Below are 26,982 nucleotides of genomic sequence, written 5' to 3'. Positions count from 1 at the left end.
GTTACCTGGGAGGCATCAGCCAGTATGTCGGATTCCCATGCCTCGGCGGGTTCGACGGGTTCCCCTGCCTTAGCTGGCTCGACGCGTTTCCATGCCTCAGCTGGCAGCTGGCTCGACAGGCTGCCGTGCCTCAGCTTGCTCGACAGGCTGCCGTGCCTCAGCTGGCTCGCCAAGCTGCCATTCGCCAGGTTTCTGCGCCTTAGCAGATGTGACCCGTCCCCTCCTGATCCCCGGGATCGTCATCTTGGTCGGCGTCCTGCGGCCAAAAGCGCGCGTCGGGGAGGAGGTACTGTCACGTGTGCTCCCTCTCCGAACTCTAGGTCACCAGGCTGCTCGTTATGGAGCACACCTGTCACCATTGTTACGCGCGTAAGCTCATAATGACACTCACCTGGACTCCATCACCTCCTTGATTACCTGCCCTATATGTCACTCCTTTTGGTTCCTTCCCCAGGCTTCATTGTTTCAGTTTCATGTCTCTGCGTTTTTTGCGTTTCTTGTTTAGTATTATGTTTTAATTTATTTATTAAAACACTCACTCCCTGAACTTGCTTCCCGACTCTCAGCGCACATCGTAACAGTTGTTTATCCGTGTCAGATGCTTACAGTACAGTCTCACCTGGCAGTCTAAGTTTCCTACTTTGGCATGACTCTAGATTTACAATGCCGACTTACTGAGTGATATGACATATGGCCAGTTTCCCGGACACATATTAAGCCTTGTCTTGGCCTAGGAAACACTTTCAATTGGGTAATGGGAATCTCCGTTGAATATTCTTTTTCGTCCAGGATTAGGCTTTAAGTGGGTCCTGTAGACCAAGCCTAAGAATATCTGTGGTGGAACTTGAGCATCATTCTGGTATTAATGCTCTTCTCTGTGTTGTTCAGAGGACCACAGTGGAAATAAATGTATTCACTTTTTTTGTGTTATCCTTGATGCTTTGAATGCAGTTATCCTTGATGCTTTGAATGCAGTGTATCCACTTGGCTGGCTGGATTTATGAATAGAATCGTATCATTCCAGGGTGCCCTGCCATTTGACGATGACAACCTGAGGAACCTGCTGGAGAAGGTGAAATTGGGTGTTTTCCACATGCCCCACTTCATCCCCCCGGACTGTCAGAACCTTCTTCGGGGCATGATCGAGGTGGATGCCACGAAGAGACTCACGGTACGTTCCTCTAAGATCAGCTCTAGGATCAGATGTATGTTGATAACCCCCTTATTTCGGGTAGACAATTCCCTTATTATTTGATCAGTTTACACCCCTAAGAGGTGGGTATGTCCCACCAAATCTACCACTAAGATCAGGCCTAGGATCAGATGTATGTTCATAACACCCTTGTTTCAGCTGAAAGATGCACTTAATACTACATTTGTTCACTTTCAGGTGAAATGTAAATTGGTCCTCAATCAATACAGGGGGAAACTTCAAAAGGGACTAGCAGATTTGTAACAAACAATTCCATCTCACTTTATTACCACAAAATATTGACTACCACAGTGTAAAGCTCTCACTCACAGTACTAGTAAAGCAGAAATCACTTATCACTGCAGAGAAAGGGAGCCATCTTCCCTTGATTTAGACTAAAGACACTCAGGGGGCAGTTTCTCATGCTCAGATTAAGACTATTCCTTGACTGAACATCACTTTTAATGGCGTTTCTACAGTTAGCATGTCCTTTTGTTCAGGAGTAGGCTTAATCTGGGTCCGGGTAACCTCCACTCTGGTTCTAGACTCTAGACCAGTACGGCCCGCGGCCCGGATACATAAAAAAAAAATATATATATATATATATTACACTTTTTCTCCCCAATTTCGTGGAATCCTATTGGTAGTTATAGTTTTGTTCCATCGCTGCAACTCCCATACGGACTCGGGAGAGGCGAAGGTCGAGAGCCGAAACACGACCCAGCCAAGCCGAACTGCTTCTTGACACAATGCCCGCTTAACCCGGAAGGCTGGGTTAGAGGAAACACCGTACACCTGGCAACCGTGTCAGCATGCATGCGCGTGGCACACCACAGGAGTCGCTAGAGCGCGATGGGACAAGGACATTTCGGCCTGCCAAACCCTCTCCTAACCCAGACGACGCTGGGCCAATTGTGCGCCACCTCATGGGTCTCCCAGTCACGGCCAGCTGTGACACAGCCTGGGATCAAACCCGGGTCTGTAGTGATGCCTCAAGCACTGCGATGCAGTGCCTTAGACCGCTGCCCAACTCGGGAGGCCCCTGCAAATAGTTTTGAACAAACAATTGGTCCCCCCAAAAAATGCGTCCCTCCGTCGAATTTCAAAATCCCGATGTGGTCCTCGAGCCTAGAAGTTTGCCCACCCCTGCTCTAGACAGCAATCCCATTGGCTGTTTGGTTCAGCCATCTGAGACACAGACAGTCAGCACTTCAAACCCTCCCACAGCTACAGTGTGACTTCCTGCCGTAACGTCTGCTTCCAACTCACACTCTCAAACACGTAGATCCCCTGAACGCAGCTCACTTTCCAGCCCACTTTCCAGCTCACACTCTCAAACACGTAGATCCCCTGAACGCAGCTCACTTTCCAGCCCACTTTCCAGCTCACACTCTCAAACACATAGATCCCCTGAACGCAGCTCACTCTCCAGATCCCAATCACCTGAATTCGGATCACCTGTTCACACACCTGTATGTCATTATCAAATTTAGTTCAGTTATCTGCACCCCTTCATTGTGAGGTATTGTTTGTTTTGTGACACGTGTCTATTTGGAGCGCTGGGTTTCCCGTAATTTAATCCTCCCGTGTATGATAGTTTTGGCCTGCCTCTCTAACGACGCCTTTTGCCTATTCCCTGCCTGTACATTAGCCTATCGGATTTCCTGTTTTCAGCCTATGGCCTGATCTCCCGGACGACGTTACTAGCCTTTTCCCTGCCTGTACTATTTCCTTTTTGGACACCCCGTGTATGACCTTCTGCCTGCCCTGGACCCAGCTACCTGCCTCCTCCTGTGGTCCTTTTCAAATAAACACCTGCTGCGCCCTGCGCTTGAAACCAGCTCTCTGTCTCCCATCGTGTTCATTACACCTCCAACAGTTAACTAGATTACTCTCACTCACATCAATTAGCATTGAGTTTTCTGTCAAGGAGAGGGTTATTTCCCAGTTGCCCAATGTTGTAAGTGTCCCTCACTAAGCTGGTTTTCTATCTGTTTAATCTACTCAACAAATAATATTAATATTAATGCTATAATGTTTTTTTTATTTTTTATGTATTGAAGTAAGTGGAAGCCCCATAGAAATCAATATACACTACATGACCAAAAGCACGTGGACCCCTTGCACGTCGAACATCTCATTCCAAAATCATGGGCATTAATATGGAGCTGGTCCCCCCCTTTTCTGCAACAGCAGCCTCCAGTCTTTTGGAAGGCTTTCCACTAGATGTTGCAACATTGCTGCGGGGACTTGCTTCCATTCAGCCACAAGGGCATTAGTGAGGTTGGGCACTGATGTGGGGCGATTAGGCCTGGCACGCTGTCGGCGTTCCAATTCATCACAAAGGTGTTCGATGGGGTTGAGGTTAGGGCTCTGTGCAGGCCAGTCAAGTTTTTCCACACCAATCTCGACAAACCATTTATGTATGGACCTCACTTTGTGCACAGGGGCATTGTCATGCTGAAACAGGAAAGGGCCTTCCCCAAACTGTTGCCACAAAGTTGGAAGCACAGGATCATCTAGAATATAATTGTATGCTGTAGCGTTAAGATTTTCCTTCACTGGAACTAAGGGGACTAGCCCCAGACCATTATTCCTCCTCCACCAAACTTTACAGTTGGCACATTTGGGCAGGTAACCTTCTGGCATCCGCCAAACCCAGATTTGTTCGTCAGACTGCCAGATGGTGAAGCGTGAGTCATCACTCCAGAGAAAGCATTTCCACTGCTCCAGAGTCCAATATGAGCTTTATACCACCCCAACCAATGCTTGGCATTGTTCATGGGGATCTTAGGCTTGTGTGCGGCTGCTCGGCCATGGAAACCCAATTCATGAAGCTCCAGACGAACAGTTCTTATGCTGACGTTGCTTCCAGGGTCAGTTTGGAACTTGGTAATAAGTGTTGCAATCGAGGACAGAAGATTTTTACGTGTTATGCGCGTCAGCACACGGCAGTCCCGTTCTGTGAGCTTGTGTGGCCTACCACTTCGCGGATGAGCTGTTGTTGCTCCTAGACATTTCCACTTTACAATAACAGCACTTACAGTTGACCGGGGCAGCTCTAGCAGGGCATAAATTTGACAAACTGACTTGTTGGAAAGGTGGCCTCCATTGACGGTGCCACGTTGAAAGTCACTGAGCTCTTCAGTAAGGTCATTCTACTGAAAATGTTTGTATATGGAGATTGCATGGCAGTGTGCTCTATTTTATATACCTGTCAGCAATGGGTGTGGCTGAAATAGACTAATCCACTAATTTGATGGGGTGTCCGGATACTTCTGTACATAGAGTGTTTTATATTTTTTTGTCACTACAGTAGATAAAGACTGGGTTGTTACTAGAAGCCTTACGTGTGTCATAATGCATACAGTAAGAACGGATAAGGCATGTTGCTGTGTTCATCTGTCTGTCTGTCTGTCTGTCTGTCTGTCTGTCTGTCTGTCTGTCTGTCTGTCTGTCTGTCTGTCTGTCTGTCTGTCTGTCTGTCTGTCTGTCTGTCTGTCTGTCTGTCTGTCTGTCTGTCTGTCTGTCTGTCTGTCTGTCTGTCTGTCTGTCGCAGCACCTGTTCCACGTGCTGTGTCATTAACACAATGTTGTTTCCTCTTCCTGTGTGTCTCTGCAGTTAGAGCAGATTCAGAAGCACAACTGGTACATGTGAGTAGAGCTCCTTTCTCTGTGTGTGTGTGTGTGTGTGTGTGTGTTTGTGCGTGTACATGCATACGACTGGCTGTTTTGTGCATATAATAGATATATGCACTTTTACCTGTGAAATTCAATTAAATTGACAAAATGTAGCAAATATTCAAACAAATGGTCAGTAGATAAAAGTATTGCACTTACATAGGCTAAATTAATGAATGGGAACTAATGGAATTTGAAGTTTAAAAAATTGCAGCCTTTATAGTAAGAGAAGGTCCATTAGGACAGATGTGAGCGGTTCTAGTAGTTGCCCTACACACCACCTGAACATAAAATACCATCATGTTCTTAGTTTTAATGGAACTCTGTTCTCCTCCTAAATGGCTTGGCCCTAACAATGCAGGCTTAAGGATCTGCCCCTTTTTTTCAATTTTCGCCAAAAATGACATACCCAAATCTAACTGCCTGTAGCTCATCACCTGAAGCAAGGATATGCATATTCTTGATACCATTTGAAAGGAAACACTTTGACGTTTGTGGAAATGTTGAATTGATGTAGGAGAATATAACACATTAGATCTGGTAAAAGATGATACAAAGAAAAAAACGCTTTTTATTTAAATTTTGTACCATCATCTTGGTACAATGCAAGAGAAAGGCTATAATGTATTATTCCAGCCCAGGCACAATTTCGATTTTGGCCACTAGATGGCAGCAGTGTATGTGCAACGTTTTACACTGATTCAATGAACCATTGCATTTCCGTTCAAAATGTTGTATCAAGACTGCCCAAATGTGCCTAATTGGTTTACGAATACATTTTCAAGTTCATAACTGTGCACAAACAATAGCATTGTATTATTTCACTGTAATAGCTATTGTAAATTGGACAGTGCAGTTAGATTAACAAGAATTTAAGCTTTCTGCCAATATCAGATATGACTATGTTCTGGGAAATGTTCTTGTAACTTACAACCTCATGCTAATCACATTAGCCTATGTTCGCTCAACCGATCTTGTTGAGGATACCTCCTCTCAGAAAAGAGCCAAGGACCGTTCTACTGTTCAGCAATGTAATAATGTGTGTTGCTCATTACTACATTATGTCAGTTCATCATTGCTATTTAGCAATCTACGATATTGTATACTGAACAAAAATCTACACGCAACATGTAAAGTGTTGGTCCCATGTTTCAAGAACTGAAATAAAAGATCCCAGACATTTTTCATACACACGAAAAGCTTATTTCGCTCAAATTTTCAGGAACAAATTTGCTTACATCCCTGTTAGTTATCATTTCTCCTTTGTCAAGATAATTCATCCACCTTACAGGTGTGGCCTATGAAGAAGCTGATTAAACAGCATGATCATTACACAGGTCCACCTTTTGCTGGGGAAGATAAAAGGCCACTCTAAAATGTGCAGTTTTGTCACACAACACAATGCCACAGATGTCTCAAGTTTTGAGGGAGCGTGCAATTGGCATGCTGACTGCAGGAATGTCCACCAGAGCTCTTGCCAGGGAATTGAATGTTCATATCTCTACCATAAGCTGCCTCCAACATCGTTTTAGAGAATTTGGCAGTACGTCCAACCGGCCTCACAACCACCGACCATGTGTAACCACGCCAACCCAGGACCTCCACGTCTGGCTTCTTCACCTGCGGGATCATCTGAGACCAGCTACCCGGACAGCTGATGAAATTGTGGATTTGCACAACTGCAGAATTTCTGGTATGGCCAGGCATATGCTACGGACAATAAACGCAATTGCATTTTATCGATAGCAATTTTAATGCACAGAGATATTGTGATGAGATCCTGAGGCCCCATTGTCGTGCCATTCATCCGTCGCTATCATCTTAAGTTTCAGCATGAAAGTGCACGTACCCATGTTGCAAGGATCTGTACACAGTTCTTGGAAGCTGAAAATGTAACCAGTTCTTCCATGGCCTGCATACTCACCAGACATGTCACCCGTTGATTATGTTTGGGATGCTTTAAATCGACGTGTACGACAGCATGTTCCAGTTCCCACCAATATCCAGTAACTTCGCACAGCCATTGAAGAGGAGTGGGACAACATTCCACAGGCCACCATCAACATCCTGATCCACTCCAAGATGATTGCGCCGCATGAGGCAAATAGTGGTCACACTACTGACTTGTTTTCTGATCTACACCCATATCTTTTTTTAAGGTGTCTGTGACCAACATATGCATATCTGTATTCCCAGTCATGTGAAATCCATAGATTATGGCCTAATGATTTTTCTTTTTTCTTTACTGATTTCCTTATATGAACTGTAACTCAGTAAACTCTTTGAAATTGTTGCATGATGCGTTTATATTTGTGTTCAGTGTGTCTTCGTCATGTTTGGTGGATTAATCTTCTCAACGGTAAAGTAGTTTCACAATTCTGATAGCTTTGTAGTGTGTTTTTGTCATTGCTAACATTGTAACATTGAAAATCTCCCGCTGTTAGCATTCTACTCCACTGTATTGCCTATCTAGATGAGCTGGTTAAGAAACTACAATTTAAAGTTGTCTTTTTCTACAGAAAAAGCAGTCTCAAAGCAGTAAGAAGCAAATTATTTAGTCAACCTTTTTATTCTGTTCTTGATTATGGTGATGTTATTTATCAAAGTGCAGCTACTACTACTCTTAAACCTTTGGATGCCATTGTAAAATACCTAGGTCTCAATATGTCTTCCCTGGTGAAAACAAAAATGTATATATAAAAAAACATATGTCAGTCATTCCTTTCATTCTTCCTGTCTGTCAGAGCCGGGAAGAACGAGCCAGAGCCGGAGCAGCCTGTCCCCAGGAAGGTGGCCATCAGAACCCTGAGCACTGAAGAGATAGACCCGGACGTCCTGGAGAGCATGCACTCTCTGGGTTGCTTCAGAGACAAGGGCAAACTCACCAAAGACCTGCTCTCTGACGAGTGAGTAATAGAGGGATGGGAGGGATGGGAGGGAGGGAGGGAGGGAGGGAGGGAGGGAGGGAGGGAGGGGGTAAAGAGGGCGAGGGAGGGAGGACTGTAAGGATGGAAGGGCTAAAGAAGTGCACTCAGTGCTGCTTTGGGGACAAAAACAAACGCACCAAAGACTTTCTCTCTGTGGAGGGCGGGAGGGAGATAATGCACTCACTGGGCTGTGTCAGAGATGAGAGCAAACTGATGAAAGACCTGCTCTCTGACAAGAGGGAAGGAGAAAGGGATGGAGAGATATGGAGGGAGAAATGGAAGTGTCGGCGAAGTCATCCGCTCTGAGGTGCTTCAAGGACATCCGACAGGATGACTTTGCTGTCTTGTCTCCCCAGTGATAACCAGGAGAAGATGATCTACTTCCTGCTGCTGGACCGGAAGGAGAGGTACCCCAGTCAGGAGGACCAGAACCTCCCCCCGCGCAGTGAGATAGGTAGGCTTGTCCAAATCACCCCATACACAATAGGAGAAGTAGACTAGTCCAAACCTTCTATGCCTTGTATGAATAAAAGTTCTAGTTCTAGTTCTCTTTCTTGCTTCACTTGCTTCTCCCCTGACCCCTAACATTTGACCCCTGACCCCTGTTCAGCTGACCCGCCCAGGAAGCGGGTGGACTCCCCCATGTTGAACCGCCATGGGAAGAGGAGGCCGGAGAGGAAGTCTATGGAGGTGCTGAGTGTCACAGAGGGGGGCTCTCCTGTGCCCGTACGACGAGCCATCGACATGGCAACACATGGGCAGAGGTATGGTGTGGTGTACACACACATACAGTACATGGACTCACTCACACGTATCATATTGACACACATACACACATGCACAAGTACATGCAACACATATCAGTGTAAACACATACACACGTAAACACACATACACACTAATGCTCACACGAACACACACACACACACACACACCCTGGGCAGTCTCAGGTTTTTTTAACCGCCCGCTTTGGGCTGGATGTGTCAATGTGTAGTTCATACATGCATAAGCTATGAGTATAATTACTGTCTTACCTCAATTAGCCATGAAATCCCTAGTTTGAAAGTGACTGTTTGTCGTGAAGCTGTGCCGTGCCATTCTCCCTACATTGAGCTTTAGCCTCTCACATTTGAGTGGCAGCTAGCAAGAGGCCTGCCCAGCGTTATCTAATGAGGCAGGCCCAACGGCTCAGTGGACACAGCAGAGAGAGAGAGAGAGAGAGAGAGAGAGCAATGACGTGGTGCACATATCGGCACATATTTGACGTAGTATGCAATTTTGAGGGCCACTTCTTGCTTGTGAGTGCTACTCTCAGAACTACTGGCTAAAAAGTATACAAAATGACCGGAGAATCTCTTGAACAAACAGACACGTGCATGCATGGACACACACACACACCACAAACACACCATACAAACACGTGCACAAACACACACGCCAGATTCACATACGTAGGAGTAGGGTGCCTACATATGATGGATTTCCTGTTGGATATCTCTTTCTATTAGTTCAATCTGCTGTGTGTGTACTTCCAGTAGAATCCCTCTCCTCACTAACTGAATTATTAAGCTGCTTAGAGTGACATGACAGCCTGACACTGACAGAAAAGTTTACAACTTTCAGCGCGGGTGAGTCTTCCAAAGAGGATAGAGGCTTTAAGACTTCAAAAAAAAATTATGCCACGTGAGAATACCCCCATATTATCATGACCGTTCAAAGTGTCTTACCCCTTTGTTTAATCTGTTTTAACTTGCTGATTAATATATTCATGTCATGTGTGAATCTTTTTTTCATGTTTTCCATTGTCATGTCATGATCAATAATTGTTCTTCTTCTGTTAACTTTTCCTTTCAAGACTAATATTACTTCCTGTGCATTGGTCATTGTGAGCAATAGCCAGCTCTGTATTGCATTACACAACTAACGTGAGGTTGCCAACTCATGACCTATACAATAATCTGTACTTTTTAGGGAATGCTTAGAATCAGTCCCTTTATGTGACTGTCTTTCTGTCTGTCTCTTTACTTTCTTTCTGTCTGTCTGTAGTAAGTCTGTTTTCAGTAAAAGCTTGGATATCACAAACGCTAACTTCACCAAAGAAGAAAGGTATTTGTCACTTTTGTCTGTCTCTCTTGCCACAGTTGAGTTTCAGAGCGGGTTTCCCATTCACATTCTCACCATGTTTAAGTCTATAAGCCTTTGAGAGGGTAGTCGAGTAAACTTCAATAAAAACTAAGCTCCCGTTTTGTCTGCATAAAATTCATTCCCAAAGAATCGAACCTCCTGCCGTTAGCATTCTTCTGAAACTTTTACCAGAAGTTCACTTGACTGCCTGGCTATCTGATCATGAATTCACACAATAAAGCCCTTATTTTCATACTGTGGTAAACTGGGCCAATGTGATCAGGCCTAGACTGAACTGAAGGAGAGAGGAGATAGAGAAGAGATGGAGGGAGGGAGTCTTCTCTGCACCCATGGCTGCTTCCATGCACATCAAAAGCATCTTATCCTCCTCTCCTCCTCCTTCTTTTGGCCCCTCTCTTTCCTTTGATGCTGTAGTTTCGGCGTCCCAGGGCAAATCCCAATTTTAGGTCAACTTCCTTGTTTCCCTGTTTTGCCTCCTTCCCCATTGTGTGTGTGTGTGTGTGTGTGTGTGTGTGTGTGTGTGTGTGTGTGTGTGTGTGTGTGTGTGTGTGTGTGTGTGTGTGTGTGTGTGTGTGTGTGTGTGTGTGTGTGTGTGTGTGTGTGTGTGTGTGTGCCTGAACGTATGTGTGTGTGTGTCTCCTTCCCATTGTGTGTGTGTGTGTGTGTGCCTGAACGTATGTGTGTGTGTGCCTGTTTCCGCTCCCATGCATGTGTGAATTTGTTTGTCTTCTGCCCGTCTATTTGTGAGGTTACCACACCATGGTGAGTCAGGTCCAATCTTCCTTTCAAAGCCTATTCACGGATGACCTTGTGTCCAGGAACACAGTTTAGAGACGCTTCCCCGATCCGCCCCCCCCACCCCACCACACCGTACAGAGAGCGATTAGCATAAATTAATTGGTGGGAATGCAGATGGGGCGTTTTGCTGGAGCGAAGAAGAGAAGAACAAATAGGGATGGAAATAAGGCAATCACATCCCTCTGAATAGTCTTTTATCTCCATTATTTAATTAGAGCGATACAGTGGTAAACACACACACACACATACACACCAGTGCACACGTACACACAAACACACATTGTATTTCATCGGCATCGAACAACAGATTTCTTTCAATTATGTGCTTGAAAGACTACCTGATCTTGGCAAGGTGTGTATGATCGTACACACAAGTACAATAATGTGTTGTAATTAAAAAGCGCCTCACCCGGCCCACCAACATACAGCAGAATAAGGAATGAACAGCCATTACATTTCCAAAGTTTACACACGCAAAATAGGATTGACTGAAAGCATATGACTATATGTATATGCAGGGGCGCTACTTTGGTTTTAGAAGTGGGGAGGACATAATTATTATATTATTATTATTATAAAAAAGTAAAATAAAAAATTTATCCAGTCGGATAAACATTCCAATCAGCCTACCCGACAGCTCGGAAGCGTCCGCATGGTCCTAAAGTACACCGTTGCCTCGTTTTGTATCACATTTCAATGATAAAACAATTTGCAATTTGGCTCATATGTACTCAGTTATCAATATTTACTACATGTCCAAATACAGTATGGCAAGCTCATAGAGAGACCTCTAAGGGAAACTCCTCTGCATCTTAACTCTGTGGCTTGTAGTATGTCTCCCTTCATAAATCTTCTTCCGTTCTCCGTTGTTACAGTTTCATGTAGTTTGTGGTGCAGTAACGTTACATCATCTCCTGTGTCCCTACTGTGACATCGACGTCCGTCTGTGTGGAACCCTGTCTGGATGATTCCATTGCAGTTCGGTGAAAGGCAACTCAGCTCTTAGGTTCTTGTTCGCTCGCCTGACGTTTAGTATTACTGTCGCCACTTTGTAATCCAGATGGATGAAATCCTTCCCTGAGGTTGAAGCTTAGCGTTTGTGTGTGTGTGCGCGCGCGTGCATGCGAGTGCACGTGCTCACCACACTGCAGCATATTTAACCGTGATTTACTGTTTCAATTTTAGTTTCCAACAAAATAGCCAAATCGTCGATGGCAAATTAAATCCCCAAACCTTCGCTTGTCATCAGTGGCCCTATGTGATGTGAGGGAGGGAGGGGTTGACAACAGAGGATGGACAAGAGAAGGGGAATAAATAAAAGGAAGACATGAAAAGTGAATGAATTGTAAATGAAGAATGAAAAGGCTCAACTGGAGTAGAATAGAGACACGGCACTGATTCATTTTGAGGTGTGTGTGTGTAATCACGGCATAGCGGACATGTTTGAAGTATTTATCGATGTTGACTTTAGACCCTGATGCTTTGCATGTCTTGTTGTCATGTAGACAGACACGGTTGGCCATTACACCCAATCTAGTATTTAAAAGCCAACACACACCGAACCTTTCAACGTTCTGCCGTTTTAGTCTACAGCCACTGTGTGACTGTGTTAGTCATATTGTACACACGAGCCATTTGAAGCTCTGCACAAGGACAGCTCTGATGCCTCATCAAAGATAAAAGGCGAGGAAGAGGGAGACAGAGATTGACAGACAGAGAGAGAGAGAGAGAGAGAAAAAAAGAGAAATGGAGAGCGTGATGAGCCAGGAAGAGAGTGAGTAAGAGGGAGAGCGAAAGAGAGAGTGAGAGAGAGCGTGACCACTATGACTGATAGAAAACTGAGGAAAACAGGCTATGTTGCTATTAAGAGGCCGCCATAGGCAGACCTGGCTCTCAAGAGAAGACAGGCTATGTGCACACTCACCACAAAATGAGGTGGAAACTGATCTGCACATCCTAACCTCCTGGCAAAGAAATACTTATTTCCCTCACATTACATGGACCCCAAAATAGTTTGAAAACAAATCAAATATTGATAAACTCCCATATCTGTTATGTGAAATACCGGCAGTGTGCACTCATCGCAGCAAAATCGGTGACCTGTTGCTGCGATAAGAAAAGGGCAACCAGCGGAAAACAAACACCAACGTAAATGAAAGCTATATTTATCTGTTTATTTATTTCCCCTTGCCATTTGTACTTCTTCTATGTGCACATTCTAACAACACTACACATAATGAATAATATAACATTTCAAACTTGTGTGTGTTTAATGTTAATTGTTTATCTGTGATTGTTTATTTTACTCGCTTTTGGCAATATAAACATTGCTTCTCATGCCAATAAAGCCCCTTTGAATTGAATTGAAATGAGAGAGAGCGGGAGAGAGAGAGAGAGAGGGAGAGATTGAAAGACAGAGAGAAATGTGTTTAATAAAACAGCTCAGAAATCCCGACCTAAACAGACTCCCTCCCCAGGGGTGAAATAACCCTGTCTACATCCACAGTTATCCATCCTTGTTTGAGTCAATCTCCTCTACTTACCAACGTATGATTCAATCTCCGCCAACCTTTTTAGCTCAGGGCAAAGTTTTCAAAAAGTACAGATAGCGGCATACAGTACAAAGTGCTACAGCCACATACAACTGTGTTCAAGGTATTTACTTTAGTTTAATGAACTCGTCTTATTCTGATCTCTTTCCTCCAGAAGCTTCAGAAGCTTCTGCTAGAAAATGCCATTATGCACAGATCTAAGATCAGCTTACCCTCCCAAATTGCAGCTTGAACCATTATGGGGTAAATCACAAAACCAATCTTAGATCAGTGTGTAGGGGCAACTTCATCCTACTCCTTTTGAAGCCCACATTGCATTGTCAGAGGATCTCTTTAACCTGTGTGTCTGCGTGTGTGTCTACAGGTCACGGTCTATCAGTGGAGCGTCCTCCGGTCTCTCCACTAGTCCTCTCAGCAGTCCCAGGGTAAGAGTTCGGTTGTTCCGTACCCCCCCCCCCCCCTCCCCCCGCTGGCCCACCGGGGCCTACACTGCACCGCACCAACTCACCTCACCGCTAGCTCTGCTGTGATGCGGTTGTCACCGGAATGCACACGCTGCTATTCACTCAATACGGCCACTCATAAGGCTATGAATAAGGCAGCTCGTGGAGGAATCTGACATGAAGCCTGCATAATCCTGTCATAAGAATAGTGTAAAGCTACCCGTCTCTATACCCTATGACAGCTTATGACTAGGGCCATGTGTTTTGGACAATCATGTCACAAGACCTGGATTTTATCTTTATTTAAAAGCTTTTTCTTTAAACTGTTTTTATTTTTATGTCAGATGGTCCAGCACCATCCTCAGACAATTGCGTTCATTTTTGGTGTAATTCTATTTCTGGAAAAGGCTTAAAATGAAGGTTAAAATCTATGTCACATGTCATGATAGCCCAAAACACAGGGCATGACTAATGACACCTGACATAACGCTGACATGAGGATTTTGTGTCAATAATGGGTTAGTATCAGTTGTTACACTGTCATGTATGATTGGTTATCATGACCTGTTACGACTGTCGTCGTATCATCGTTACGACAGAGCTATGTAGGCTGCATGTCACAGGGCTTCTTGTGATGTCTCATAAGGGCTTAAGTACCGATGAGGGAACCCATCGTTCTTGTTTGAAAGGTCTTAATTCCCCCAACAGCTCATCAGATTGCAAACACATCCATTATTTGAAATCCCATATGTGGGATTTCAGTGTTCAATGACCAGTACTATGAAATAGTACCATAATCCATCAAAGTCATCTTCGATGAGGGAATACATTAGAAAGTGCTGCCATGTTATAAAATGACTGTAAAAGTTTGGGCTACAAATCATCTCACCAGCTCCTAGCTAGCATGCACAGTTCCTCCGTTCTTTTACTAAGGCCATGCATTTTTAACGCCAGCCCTTAGCGAGGATACAAACATGCAGTCATCCCATATTCTGCCTCTTCTTGCGGAACTGTCAGTGTCACGAAGGATTCTGTTTAAGTTTCATAGTTGAGGATATTTCTTTCTGGCAAATATTTATCTGTCAGCATGGTACCTAAATGTTACTTCCTATACTTTTTTTTAATGATGAGTGATACTGTAAAAGACTTGGTTCAGATAGTGGTGATGCCATTTTAGTCCTCCTTTTTTAAGTATATATATTGTGCCGATTTATGTAAGGCTACATATTGTGTCACACATTGATGGGATCATTCTACAGGGGATTAGGGTTTAGAAGTATAATTTGACCTTTAAAATTTAGAGCACCCACATGCACTCACACACACACACACACACACACACACACACACACACACACACACACACACACACACACACACACACACACACACACACACACACACACACACACACACACACACACACACACACACACACACACACACACACACACACAGGGACATACACGCTCATGCGTTATATTTCACGAGGATCACCTCACCAAGGCAGTCGACAATAAACACTTCAATAATGCTGCCATATGAGTGACACAACAAAAAGCCGATAAGCCTTGCAATAAACTTTGAACACATGCCAGTTTTCATTAGCTGTCATAAACGTTCATGTCCTGTCATGATAGTTGCTATGTCATTCATACCACATCATTGTGCAAGCAGTATGGCTGCTTTCCAACAATGAAGCCTGGGAGCTAATGCAGTTAGCGTTGGGTGCTGTTTCGGTTGCCGGTTTTGGTTTGGCTTCATGAATGCTTGTAATGTTCTACACTTCTGCCCCCCCCATGGTGCTGCTGCCTCCTGGTTGGCTGGTTGTGCTAATGGCATGTTCTTCTTGTCTTTCTTTCTGCACTCTCACCACTCTCCCTGCCTGTGTGTCACTCGCTCCACCTATCCTCTCCTCCATGTCATTTCTTACTATATTGCTGTTTTTTTCCCCCTGGTGCCTTTTCATTGCAATCCACCTTTATTGGGTTGTGGTGTTTTCTATATATGTCCCTTGGCTTCTGGGCGTGGTCTCTCATTGGCTGCCTGCGCTGTCAATCTAACGGTGCGTGTCCAATCGCAGCCGGTCCGGCGCTTCTTTATCCCGCCCCAGTCGCCGGACCTCTGTCAGTCGCCCAACTGTAGCCCCACCCATTCCCCAGAGTCCCGTCTTAACCATAACGGGGTAGGGGGGGCCAATCGCGTGCACCCACACCCGCTCCCCAACTCCTACACGCCAAAGATGGGGTCCCCCCTGATGCACCCCCGCACACAGACCCTCCCCGCCAAGCCCAAAGTGTCTGAGAAGCCCCTTCAGACCACCAGGTCCAACCCCCTTCCCAACTTGGCTGACAGCCCAACCACCCCCAAGTCGGAGCCCACCTCCCCCTCCTCACCTCTGGGCAGCCCCCCCTGCGTCACCAACAGCCCGCGGCCACGCCGCCACCCGCCCCTCACCGTGCCCCCTAAGCTCTCCATCCCCCTGTCCCCGATGCCACCCATGTCCCCCCTTCGCCGGCACCGCCTCCACCCTGACCACAACGGTCACAAATCTGTCCCCACCATACAGGTGACTCCGCACCCCTCTCCGCTGGGGAGCCCCCTCCCCACCCCCAAGGGCACTCCGGTGCACACGCCCAAGGATAGCCCGGCAGGCACCCCCAGCCCCACGCCGCCCCCCAGCCCCTCCATCGGCGGACTGCCCTGGAGGACGCGTCTCAACTCTATCAAGAACAGCTTCCTGGGCTCGCCGCGCTTCCATCGCAGGAAAATGCAAGGTACTGGACTGGACTGGGGTAGGAGACTTGGGGAGAGAGGTGAGGGAATAAGGCAGGGTTTCCACAAACACTAACAGTGGGTATAAGAATGGGAACCTTTGGTGGCTCACAGCTACATCCTTCTGGGCTGCGTAGATCATCCCCAGCGCAACGACGTGCTGGAACCACCTGGTCAAGGGGATAGGTCACCATGAGTTTTAAAATCCTACCTATACACAGATCATACAGTACGGTTAGAAAATATATTTTATACTCTCCCAGCCTTAGCACAGGGGAATATCTGCATTCATCTCAAGAGGGTTAACAGTAATGGTTCTGTCCTATACGTTGTGACATAACCTTATTAAACCACGGGGGAGGTAGTTCTTTATGCTAGTCCGATTAACTTCGATATGATTAGTCATGTACATTATAAATCAACGGCTATTCCATTCTGATGAGAGGAGCAAAGGTGAGAAGAAGAATTGTTTGCGTTGTAAGGAGCGTATAGTTTCAGAGCTTTACCATAGGCGTTATGTTGGTTCTCAAAGCGTGCAAGCTCATATATGTAATTGGGGAAACTGTAGGGTGTATTTTTCTTCGTCCAATGAGTGGTATAATGTTTTAATGCCTGTAGGTAAGTTGTCATGTAATATGTGCTGCACGGTGATAGATCGTTGAAATCCTCCATTACTAAGGGGCGGGAGGGTAGCCTAGCGGTTAGAGCGTTGGGACAGAATCCCAGAGCCGGCTAGGTGGAAAACTCTGCTGTTTTGCCCTTGAGCAAGGCAATTAACCCCCACAACAACTGCTTCCCGGTTGAATGCATTCAGTTGTGCAACTGACTAGGTATCCCTTTCCTTTCCCTGACTGGATTTATACAACGTGAAGGGATATTTTCCATCTTATCCAGAATAACCATTGTAGATGATGGTATTACAATGGTAAAAGACAAAGCATTTTATAAACAATAGTGCTCTCAGATGTCAATCAAGCGATGTTGCCCATTGGTCTGACCTTTTCACCTTTAAAGGTCAAATGCAGCCTGTTTTTAACTCAGTATCAAACAATTTTTGGTTAACAATTAAGTACATTGTTTTGAATGAAAATGGTCAAAAAGAAACAAAAATTGCTTCTCAGTAAAAGAGCGATTTCTCAAGTGAGACTTTTGCTAGGGCTGTCTGGGAATGGACTGAGTGGGGAGCGGAAAACTGAAAACGAGCTGTTATTGGCATAGAGGTTTGGAACTCTCTGTCTTGTTGGTCTATTAACAAATGTACCTTCTGGTGATGTCACCAGGTAGGCCAAAACTCCATCCCACCAAAACAGGCTGAAATTTCAGGTGGTCTTTTCAAACATCTCTTACACTAAAAGGGTAATCATCATCTTCACAATTTCACAGTATTATTCCAACCTCATAGTGTGGAAATGTATACCAAACACAGAGAAATAATGTTTTTGACTGCATTGGGCCTTTAACCTTTCACTTTTGACCTCTGCCTCTGCCTCTCTCCACAGTCCCCACCCAGGAGGACATGTCCAGCCTCACGCCAGACTCTTCACCAGAGTGAGTGACCCCGGGAAACACGAATACAACATTTGACAAACATTGAGGTCAAGAAAGAAAGTCGCACACTCTACTTATGCTCCCAAACCCCTGAAGAAGGCGCTGCGTACCGAAACGTTGTTTGCTATATCCACGAGGGCGTAAATAGAGTGTGCGACTTTCTTCCTGTAGTTTACTCTCCTTAGGCAGCACCTCTACAGAACAGTTTTGGATGTGCGTCAGCCTATGCGTTCGTTCGGAGATCTAACACAAGTCTTTAGTCACATCCCAGTTGACCTATATGCTAATGAGCTTGCCTACACCTAGCAACTTAATTAAGCAAAAAATATTAAATTTTATTTGGAACGGCAAGCCAGACAAAATTAAACGGACCTATTTATATAATGAATATGAATTCGGGGGGCAGAAATGATTAAATATTACAGCATTAGACCTCTCACTAAAGGATCACTCATTTAAAATGTGTACTTAAATCCGATCTGGTTCTCTAGCAGATTAGTAAGAATGTCTCACACAATGTTCAACAATGGCCTTTTTTTTACCATTATTCAGATTACAACCTCTCACTTTCAGTTATTTGAAAATTAAATAATCTACAAAATATGACTATTTTTAAAACAAGCCATAGAAAGTTGGTTGCAATTTGAGTTTAATTCACCAGAAAAGACAGAACAAATAATACAACAAATATTTGGTTAAATTCAAATATACTAATTGATAAAAATATGTTTGGAGAAAATCATTTAAAAAATGTATAATCTTTGTAAATTATATCATAAATAGGACTGGTGGAGTTATGTCACACATGCAGCTAACACAAATATGTGGAAATTTCTGCTCTTCTCAAAATTACAACCAACTGATTGCAGCATTACTGCAAAAATGGAAGAGGCAAGTGGAAGGGGGAGAAAGTAAGGAACTTGTCTGTCAGACCTGCATTAAAGACCACAATTGGTTAAAGAAAATTGTAATAAATGAAAAGTATACCAGTTTAATTTAGGGACCAAAAACAGTACAGCTGTGCCATATAGATTGCAAAATAGTTGTCAAGATTTTTGATGTACCGATTCTATGGCACATGGTTTATCAACTGATATACAAAACGACACTGGATTCAAAACTTCGAGTTGTTCAATTTAAATTATTATACAAAATTCTTACAACCAATTGAATGTTATATACAGTGCCTTCGGAAAGTATTCAGACCCCTTGACTGTTTCCACATTTAGTTACGTTACACATTTACATATATATTCAGACCCTTTACACAGTACTTTGTTGAAGCACATTTGGCAGCGATTACAGCATCAAGTCTTTTTGGGTATGACGCTACAAGCTTGGCACACCTGTATTTGGGGAGTTTCTCCCATTCTTCTCTGTAGATCCTCTCAAGCTCTGTCAGGTTGGATGAAGAGCGTTGCTGGATTATCAGGTCTCTCCAGAGATGTTTGATCGGGTTGTCCCAAAGCCACTCCTGCGTTGTCTTGGCTTGTGCTTAGGGTCATTGTCCTGCTGGAAGGTGAACCTTTGACCCAGTCTGAGGTCCTGAGCTTTCTGAAGCAGATTTTAATCAAGGATCTCTCTGTACTTTGCTCCGTTCATCTTTACCTCGATCTTGACTAGTCTCCCAGTTCCTACCGCTGAAAAACATCCCCACAGCATGACGCTGCCACCACCGTGCTTCATAGTGCCAGGTTTCCTCCAGACGTGACGCTTGGCATTCAGGCCAAAGAGTTCAATTTTGATTTCATCACACCAGAGAATCTTGTTTCTTATGGTCTGAGAGTCTTCAAGCGGGCTGTCATGTGCCTTTTACTGAGGAGTGACTTCCATCTGGCCACTCTACGATAACGGCCTGATTGGTGGAGTGATGAAGTGATGGTTGTCCTTCTGGAAGGTTCTCCCATCTCCACAGAGGAACTCTAGAGCTCTGTCCAAGAACCTTCTCCCCCGAGTGCTCAGTTTGGCCAGGCGGCCAGCTCTAGGAAGAGTCTTGGTGGTTAAAACTGCCTTTTAAGAATGTGTTCTTGGGAACCTTCAATGCTGCAGAAATATTTGGACACGCTTCCCAGGTCTGTGCCCCGACACAATCCTGTCTCAGTGCGCTATGGACAATTCCTTCGACCTCATGGCTTGGCACTGTCAACTGTGGGACCTTATATAGACATGTGTGTGCCTTTCCAAATCATGTCCAATCAATTGAATTTACCACTGGTGGACTCCAATCAAGTGTTAGAGTCCTCCAGGATGATCAATGGAAACAGGATGCACCTGAGCTCAATTTCGAGTCTCATAGCAAAAGGTCTGAATAATTATGTAAATAAGTTATTTCTGTTTTTTATTTTGAATACATTTGCAAACATTTCTAAAAACCTGTTTTCTGTCACGATCGTGTGGAGGATTGACGGACCAAAACGCAGCAGTAGGAAAATAAGCCATCTCCTTTTATTGATGAAGAAGGCAAAACGAAACAAACACACTTACGAACTAATCAAAACAATAAACGATCGTGAAGCTAAATAAACGATGTGCACACACAGGCTACAAACGTTTAACATAGACAACGCTAGACACATGTACTCAACACAAACCCATATACTACACCCAACAACCCCTTTACCATAGAAACACCCAAAAACCAACAAAACACAAACATTCCCCATGTCACACCCTGACCTAACTAAAATAATAAAGAAAACAAAGAATACTAAGGCCAGGGCGTGACATAACCCCCCCCTTAAGGTGCGAACTCCGGGCGCACCATTAACCAGTCTAGGGGAGGGTCTGGGTGGGCTTCCATCCACGGTGGCGGCTCCGGCTCTGGTCGTGGTCCCCACGTCCCCACGTCACCACAGTCCCTAACCGCCTCCTTAGCTTCCTCCAAAAGACCCCCCTCCACATTAACCACACTGCATTAAGGGGCAGTTCCGGACTAAGGGGCAGCTCCGGACTAAGGGGCAGTACCAGGGTAAGGGGCAGTACCAGGGTCAGGGGCAGCTCCGAACTAAGGGGCAGTACCAGGGTAAGGGACAGCACCAGGATAAGGGGCAGCACCAGGCTGAGGGACTGCAGCTCCGGACTGAGGGACTGCAGCTCCGGACTGAGGGACGGCCCATGGCTGGCTGACGGATCTGGCTGCTCATGGCTAGCTGACGGATCTGGCTGCTCATGGCTAGCTGACGGATCTGGCTGCTCATGGCTAGCTGACGGATCTGGCTGCTCATGGCTGGCTGACGGATCTGGCTGCTCATGGCTGGCTGACGGATCTGGCTGCTCATGGCTGGCTGACAGATCTGGCTGCTCATGGCTGGCTGACGGATCTGGCTGCTCATGGCTGGCTGACGGATCTGGCTGCTCATGGCTAGCTGACGGATCTGGCTGCTCATGGCTAGCTGACGGATCTGGCTGCTCATGGCTAGCTGACGGATCTGGCTGCTCATGGCTAGCTGACGGATCTGGCTGCTCATGGCTAGCTGACGGATCTGGCTGCTCATGGCTAGCTGACGGATCTGGCTGCTCATGGCTAACTGACGGATCTGGCTGCTCATGGCTGGCTGACGGATCTGGCTGCTCATGGCTGGCTGACGGATCTGGCTGCTCATGGCTAGCTGACAGCTCTGGCAGATCCTGTCTGGTTGGCGGCTCTGGCAGATCCTGTCTGGTTGGCGGCTCTGGCAGATCCTGTCTGGTTGGCGGCTCTGGCAGATCCTGTCTGGTTGGCGGCTCTGGCAGATCCTGTCTGGTTGGCGGCTCTGGCAGATCCTGTCTGGCGGGCGGCTCTGGCGGATCCTGTCTGGCGGGCGGCTCTAGCGGCTCCTGTCTGGCGGGCGACTCTAGCGGCTCCTGTCTGGCGGACGGCTCTGTAGGCTCATGGCAGACGGGCGGCTTTGCAGGCTCATGGCAGACGGGCGGCTTTGCAGGCTCATGGCAGACGGATGGCTCAGACGGCGCTGGGGAGACGGATGGCTCAGATGGCGCTGGGGAGACGGATGGCTCAGATGACGCTGGGGAGACGGATGGCTCAGATGGCGCTTGGCAGACGGGCAGTTCAGGCATCGCTGTGCAGACGGCAGACTCCTGCCGGCTGAGGCGCACTGTAGGCCTGGTGCGTGGTGCCGGGACTGGTGGCACCGGGCTGGGGACACGCATCTCAGGGCTAGTGCGGGGAGCAGCAACAGGACGCACAGGACTCTGGGGACACACAGGAGGCTTGGTGCGTGGTTTAGGCACTGGTGGTAAAGGGCTGGAGACACGCACCATATAGCTAGTGCGTGGAGGAGGCACTGGTGGTACTGAGTTGGGGCGGGGAGGTGGCGCCGGAAATACCGGACCGTGCAGGCGTACTGGCTCCCTTGAGCGCCGAGCCTGCCCAACCTTACCTGGTTGTATGCTCCCCGTCGCCTGACCAGTGCGGGGAGGTGGAATAACCCGCACCGGCCTATGTAGGCGAACCGGGGACACCATGCGTAAGGCTGGTGCCATGTACGCCGGCCCGAGGAGACGCACTGGTGACCAGATGCGTTGGGCCGGCTTCATGACATACGGCTCAACGCTCAGTCTAGCCCGGCCGATACGTGGAGCTGAAATGTACCGAACCGGGCTATGCACGCGTACAGGAGACACCGTGCGCTCTACTGCGTAACACGGTGTCTGCCCGTACTCTCGCTCTCCACGGTAAGTACAGGGAGTAGGCGCAGGTTTCCTACCTGACTTCGCCACACTCCCTTTAAGGCCCCCCCCAAGAAATTTTTGGGTTGTACTCACGGGCTTCCAGCCTTGTCTCCGTGCTGCCTCCTCATATCGCCTCCTCTCGGCTTTCGCTGCCTCCAGCTCTTCACGAGGGAGGCGATATTCTCCCGGTTGTGCCCAAGGTCCCTTACCATCCAGTTCGTCCTCCCATCTCCAGAAATCCTGTGTAGGTGGGTCCTGTTGCCGCTTTACATGCCGCTTGGTCCTGCATTGGTGGGTAATTCTGTCACGATCGTGTGGAGGATTGACGGACCAAAACGCAGCAGTAGGAAAATAAGCCATCTCCTTTTATTGATGAAGAAGGCAAAACGAAACAAACACACTTACGAACTAATCAAAACAATAAACGATCGTGAAGCTAAATAAACGATGTGCACACACAGGCTACAAACGTTTAACATAGACAACGCTAGACACATGTACTCAACACAAACCCATATACTACACCCAACAACCCCTTTACCATAGAAACACCCAAAAACCAACAAAACACAAACATTCCCCATGTCACACCCTGACCTAACTAAAATAATAAAGAAAACAAAGAATACTAAGGCCAGGGCGTGACAGTTTTCACTTCGTCATTATGGGGTATTTTTGAGATTATTATTTATTTAATCAATTTTAGAATAAGGCTGTAATGTAACAAAATGTGGAAAAAGTCAAGGGGTTTGAATACTTTCCGAAGGCGCTGTATATGGGGGATACAACCATTTTTCTGCGAAGAGAGAGAATCATTAGATCATTTGTTTTAGTACTGTCCATATATAGCTTGTTTTGTATAATTTACCTTAACCTTTATTTAACTAGGCAAAGTCAGTTCTGAAGAACAAATTCTTATTTACAATGATGGCCTACACCGGCCAAACTCGGACAACTCTGGGCCAATTTTTCGAATAGAAAGGTTCAGAACTTTTGTGAAACATCACAGCACAGTTGAAAACAGAAATCAAAACTGGATTGTGTTCAGAGATAGATGGGAGTGGTTGAGTGGAGCTGAAGGATGGGACTAAAAATAACAAAAAAACAAGATAACTAATGTAAAATATACTGTGTCCATAAAATGTATATAGTATGTATAAGCTGGAAGTAGAAGCCTAAGTGTTGTTGTCCACTAGTTTACTCCAATTAGCGGAGGGGTGGTAGGGTTAACCTTTCACGAGTATCAATCCCGGATCCGGGAGCACCCCCCACCCCCCACACACTGATTAGCATAGCTAGCATAGCTTCACAAGTAGATAGTAGCATCTAAATATCATTAAATCACAAGTCCAAGACACCAGATGAAAGATACAGATCTTGTGAATAAAGCCACCATTTCAGATTTTTAAAATGTTTTACAGGGAAGACAAAATATGTAAATCTATTAGCTAAACACGTTAGCAAAATACACCACTATTCTAACTCCATCAGTTTCTTACTCCTTCAGGTGCTATCACCAATTCGGCTCAACTAAGATATTGATAGCCAATAACCTATAAAAAAAAACATCAGATGACAGTCTGATAACATATTCATGGTATAGGATAGTTTTTGTTAGAAAAAAGTGCATATTTCAGGTAGAAATCACAGTTTACAATTGCACCGACCATCACAAATCGACTAGAATTACTAGATAGAGCAACGTGTATGACCAATTTACTCATCATAAAACATTTCATAAAAATAGACAAAGCATAGCAATGGAAAGACCCAGTTCTTGTGATTTCAGACCATATTTCAGATTTTCTAAGCGTTTTTCAGCGAAAACACAATAAATCGATAAGTTAGCATACCACATGTGAAAACGTTACCAGAGCATCGATTCCAGCCAAAGAGCGCTATAACGTAATCACCGCCAAAAGATATTAATTTTTTCACTAACCTTCTCAGAATTCTTCCGATGACACTCCTGTAACATCATTTTACAACATACATATACAGTTTGTTCGAAAAGGTGCATATTTAGCCATACAAAACCGTGGTTACACAATAAAAATACTAGGAAATCAAGCCTCAATATGTCTGACGTCATCTATCAGAGTGATCTAGTTTAATTGAAAGCTAATCATATACTTGACTAAAAAATACAGGGTTGACAGGAATCGAAAGACAAATTAGTTCTTAATGCAATCGCTGATTTACATTTCTAAAATTATCCTTACTGTGCAATACAGGGTTCGCCAAGCGAAGGGATAGAAAACAAAATGGCGAAATATGCGTTTAAAATATTTCGACAGAACAACGATTTATCAAATTAAATATTACTTACTATGAGGTGATTTTCCATCGGATTCTTGGGCAATGTATTCTTTCTTGGGTATAATCTTCTTTTGGTCGAAAGATGTCCTTTGTCCGTCTAAATGCCCGCTAACGTTCAACCAGGACCCCGAAATGTGCCCGGTGCTTCACATAGAAATGCATCAAAATCGCACTACACGGATATAAATTGCTATAAAACGGTTTAAATTAACTACCTTATGATGTTTCTAAGTCCTATATCGAATTAAATTACAGACGGATACATTTCAAGTTGATAACCGAGCCTGTGAAAATGGCATCCGGAGGTCCCATCCTGCGTAAGGGCGAGCGTCGAAAGGGGGGCTACTCTCACTCCTTGGTCTTTTATAACCTCTGAGAGCTACCTAGAAGGCCCATTCCACTTCTCATTGGTTACTGACATCCAGGGGAAGGCGGGTGCAGTTCGTGTCGTTCCATAGGATAGACAGAGACCTTAAAAACTGATCTGAAACCAGAGCTTCGCTCTCAGACCTTTCACTGTCTGTCATGGATTTCGCTGTAGAAAGAGTTCTGGGTCACCCACAGACATAATTTCAACGTTGTATGAAACTAGAAGGTGTTTTCTATCCAATATAATTAATAATATGCATATTGTACGAGCAAGAATTGAGTACTAGGCAGTTTAATTTGGAGACGACAAAATGCTAATTCGGAACAGCACCCCCTGTAGTCGCAAGAAGTTTTAAGGGAAAATAATAAAGGAAAATATTTACATATTATATATTTTATATATATTTACAAAAAATATGTATGGTGGATTGAAAATGTTCAGGGAGCTGCAGGTCTCAGGCAAGGTGATTCGTCACTTGATTGTGGGTCACTGAACCACCTCTGTTACATACAGTGGGGCAAAAAAGTATTTAGTCAGCCACCAATTGTGCAAGTTCTCCCACTTAAAAAGATGAGAGAGGCCTGTAATTTTCATCATAGGTACACTTCAACTCTGACAGACAAAATGAGAAAAAAATTCCAGAAAATCACATTGTAGGATTTTTAATGAATTTATTTGCAAATTATGGTGGAAAATAAGTATTTGGTCACCTACAAACAAGCAAGATTTCTGGCTCTCACAGACCTGTAACTTCTTCTTTAAGAGGCTCCTCTGTCCTCCACTCGTTACCTGTATTAATGGCACCTGTTTGAACTTGTTATCAGTATAAAAGACCCTTGTCCACAACCTTCAAACAGTCACACTCCAAACTCCACTATGGCCAAGACCAAAGAGCTGTCAAAGGACACCAGAAACAAAATTGTAGACCTGCACCAGGCTGGGAAGACTGAATCTGCAATAGGTAAGCAGCTTGGTTTGAAGAAATCAACTGTGGGAGCAATTATTAGGAAATGGAAGACATACAAGACCAATGATAATCTCCCTCGATCTGGGGCTCCACGCAAGATCTCACCACGTGGGGTCAAAATTATCACAAGAACGGTGAGCAAAAATCCCAGAACCACACGGGGGGACGTAGTGAATGACCTGCAGAGAGCTGGGACCAAAGTAACAAAGCCTACCATCAGCAAGGGCATTGAAGATGAAACGTGGCTGGGTCTTTCAGTATGACAATGATCCCAAACACACCGCCCGGGCAACGAAGGAGTGGCTTCGTAAGAAGCATTTCAAGGTCCTGGAGTGGCCTAGCCAGTCTCCAGATCTCAACCCCATGGAAAATCTTTGGAGGGAGTTGAAAGTCCGTGTTGCCCAGCAACAGCCCCAAAACATCACTGCTCTAGAGGAGATCTGCATGGAGGAATGGGCCAAAATAGCAGCAACAGTGTGTGAAAACCTTGTGAAGACTTACAGAAAACGTTTGACCTCTGTCATTGCCAACAAAGGGTATTTAACAAAGTATTGAGAAACTTTTGTTATTGACCAAATACTTATTTTCCACCAT

General features: G+C 45.2%; 1 protein-coding gene across 6 annotated transcripts in view; it reads left to right on the top strand.

The window, feature by feature from the left end:
• Positions 1-26,982, top strand: part of LOC139563302 (serine/threonine-protein kinase BRSK2-like) — a 178,083-nt gene that overhangs the window by 138,366 nt on the left and 12,735 nt on the right. For 3 of the 6 annotated variants that reach the window (XM_071381878.1, XM_071381875.1, XM_071381874.1), the window contains exons 8-16: positions 1,025-1,171; positions 4,815-4,846; positions 7,618-7,779; positions 8,157-8,254; positions 8,411-8,564; positions 9,847-9,906; positions 13,660-13,720; positions 15,822-16,515; positions 18,013-18,061. In XM_071381878.1, the coding sequence (XP_071237979.1) occupies positions 1,025-1,171; positions 4,815-4,846; positions 7,618-7,779; positions 8,157-8,254; positions 8,411-8,564; positions 9,847-9,906; positions 13,660-13,720; positions 15,822-16,515; positions 18,013-18,061 (1,457 nt within the window). The remainder of the gene's footprint in view (positions 1-1,024; positions 1,172-4,814; positions 4,847-7,617; positions 7,780-8,156; positions 8,255-8,410; positions 8,565-9,846; positions 9,907-13,659; positions 13,721-15,821; positions 16,516-18,012; positions 18,062-26,982) is intronic. The other 3 variants (XM_071381879.1, XM_071381880.1, XM_071381877.1) reach the window with 3 other exon arrangements.

This window comes from Salvelinus alpinus, chromosome 33 (assembly GCF_045679555.1).
Source record: "Salvelinus alpinus chromosome 33, SLU_Salpinus.1, whole genome shotgun sequence".
NCBI classification, from domain to species: domain Eukaryota; kingdom Metazoa; phylum Chordata; class Actinopteri; order Salmoniformes; family Salmonidae; genus Salvelinus; species Salvelinus alpinus.
This window is presented reverse-complemented; position numbering and strand designations above follow the sequence as displayed.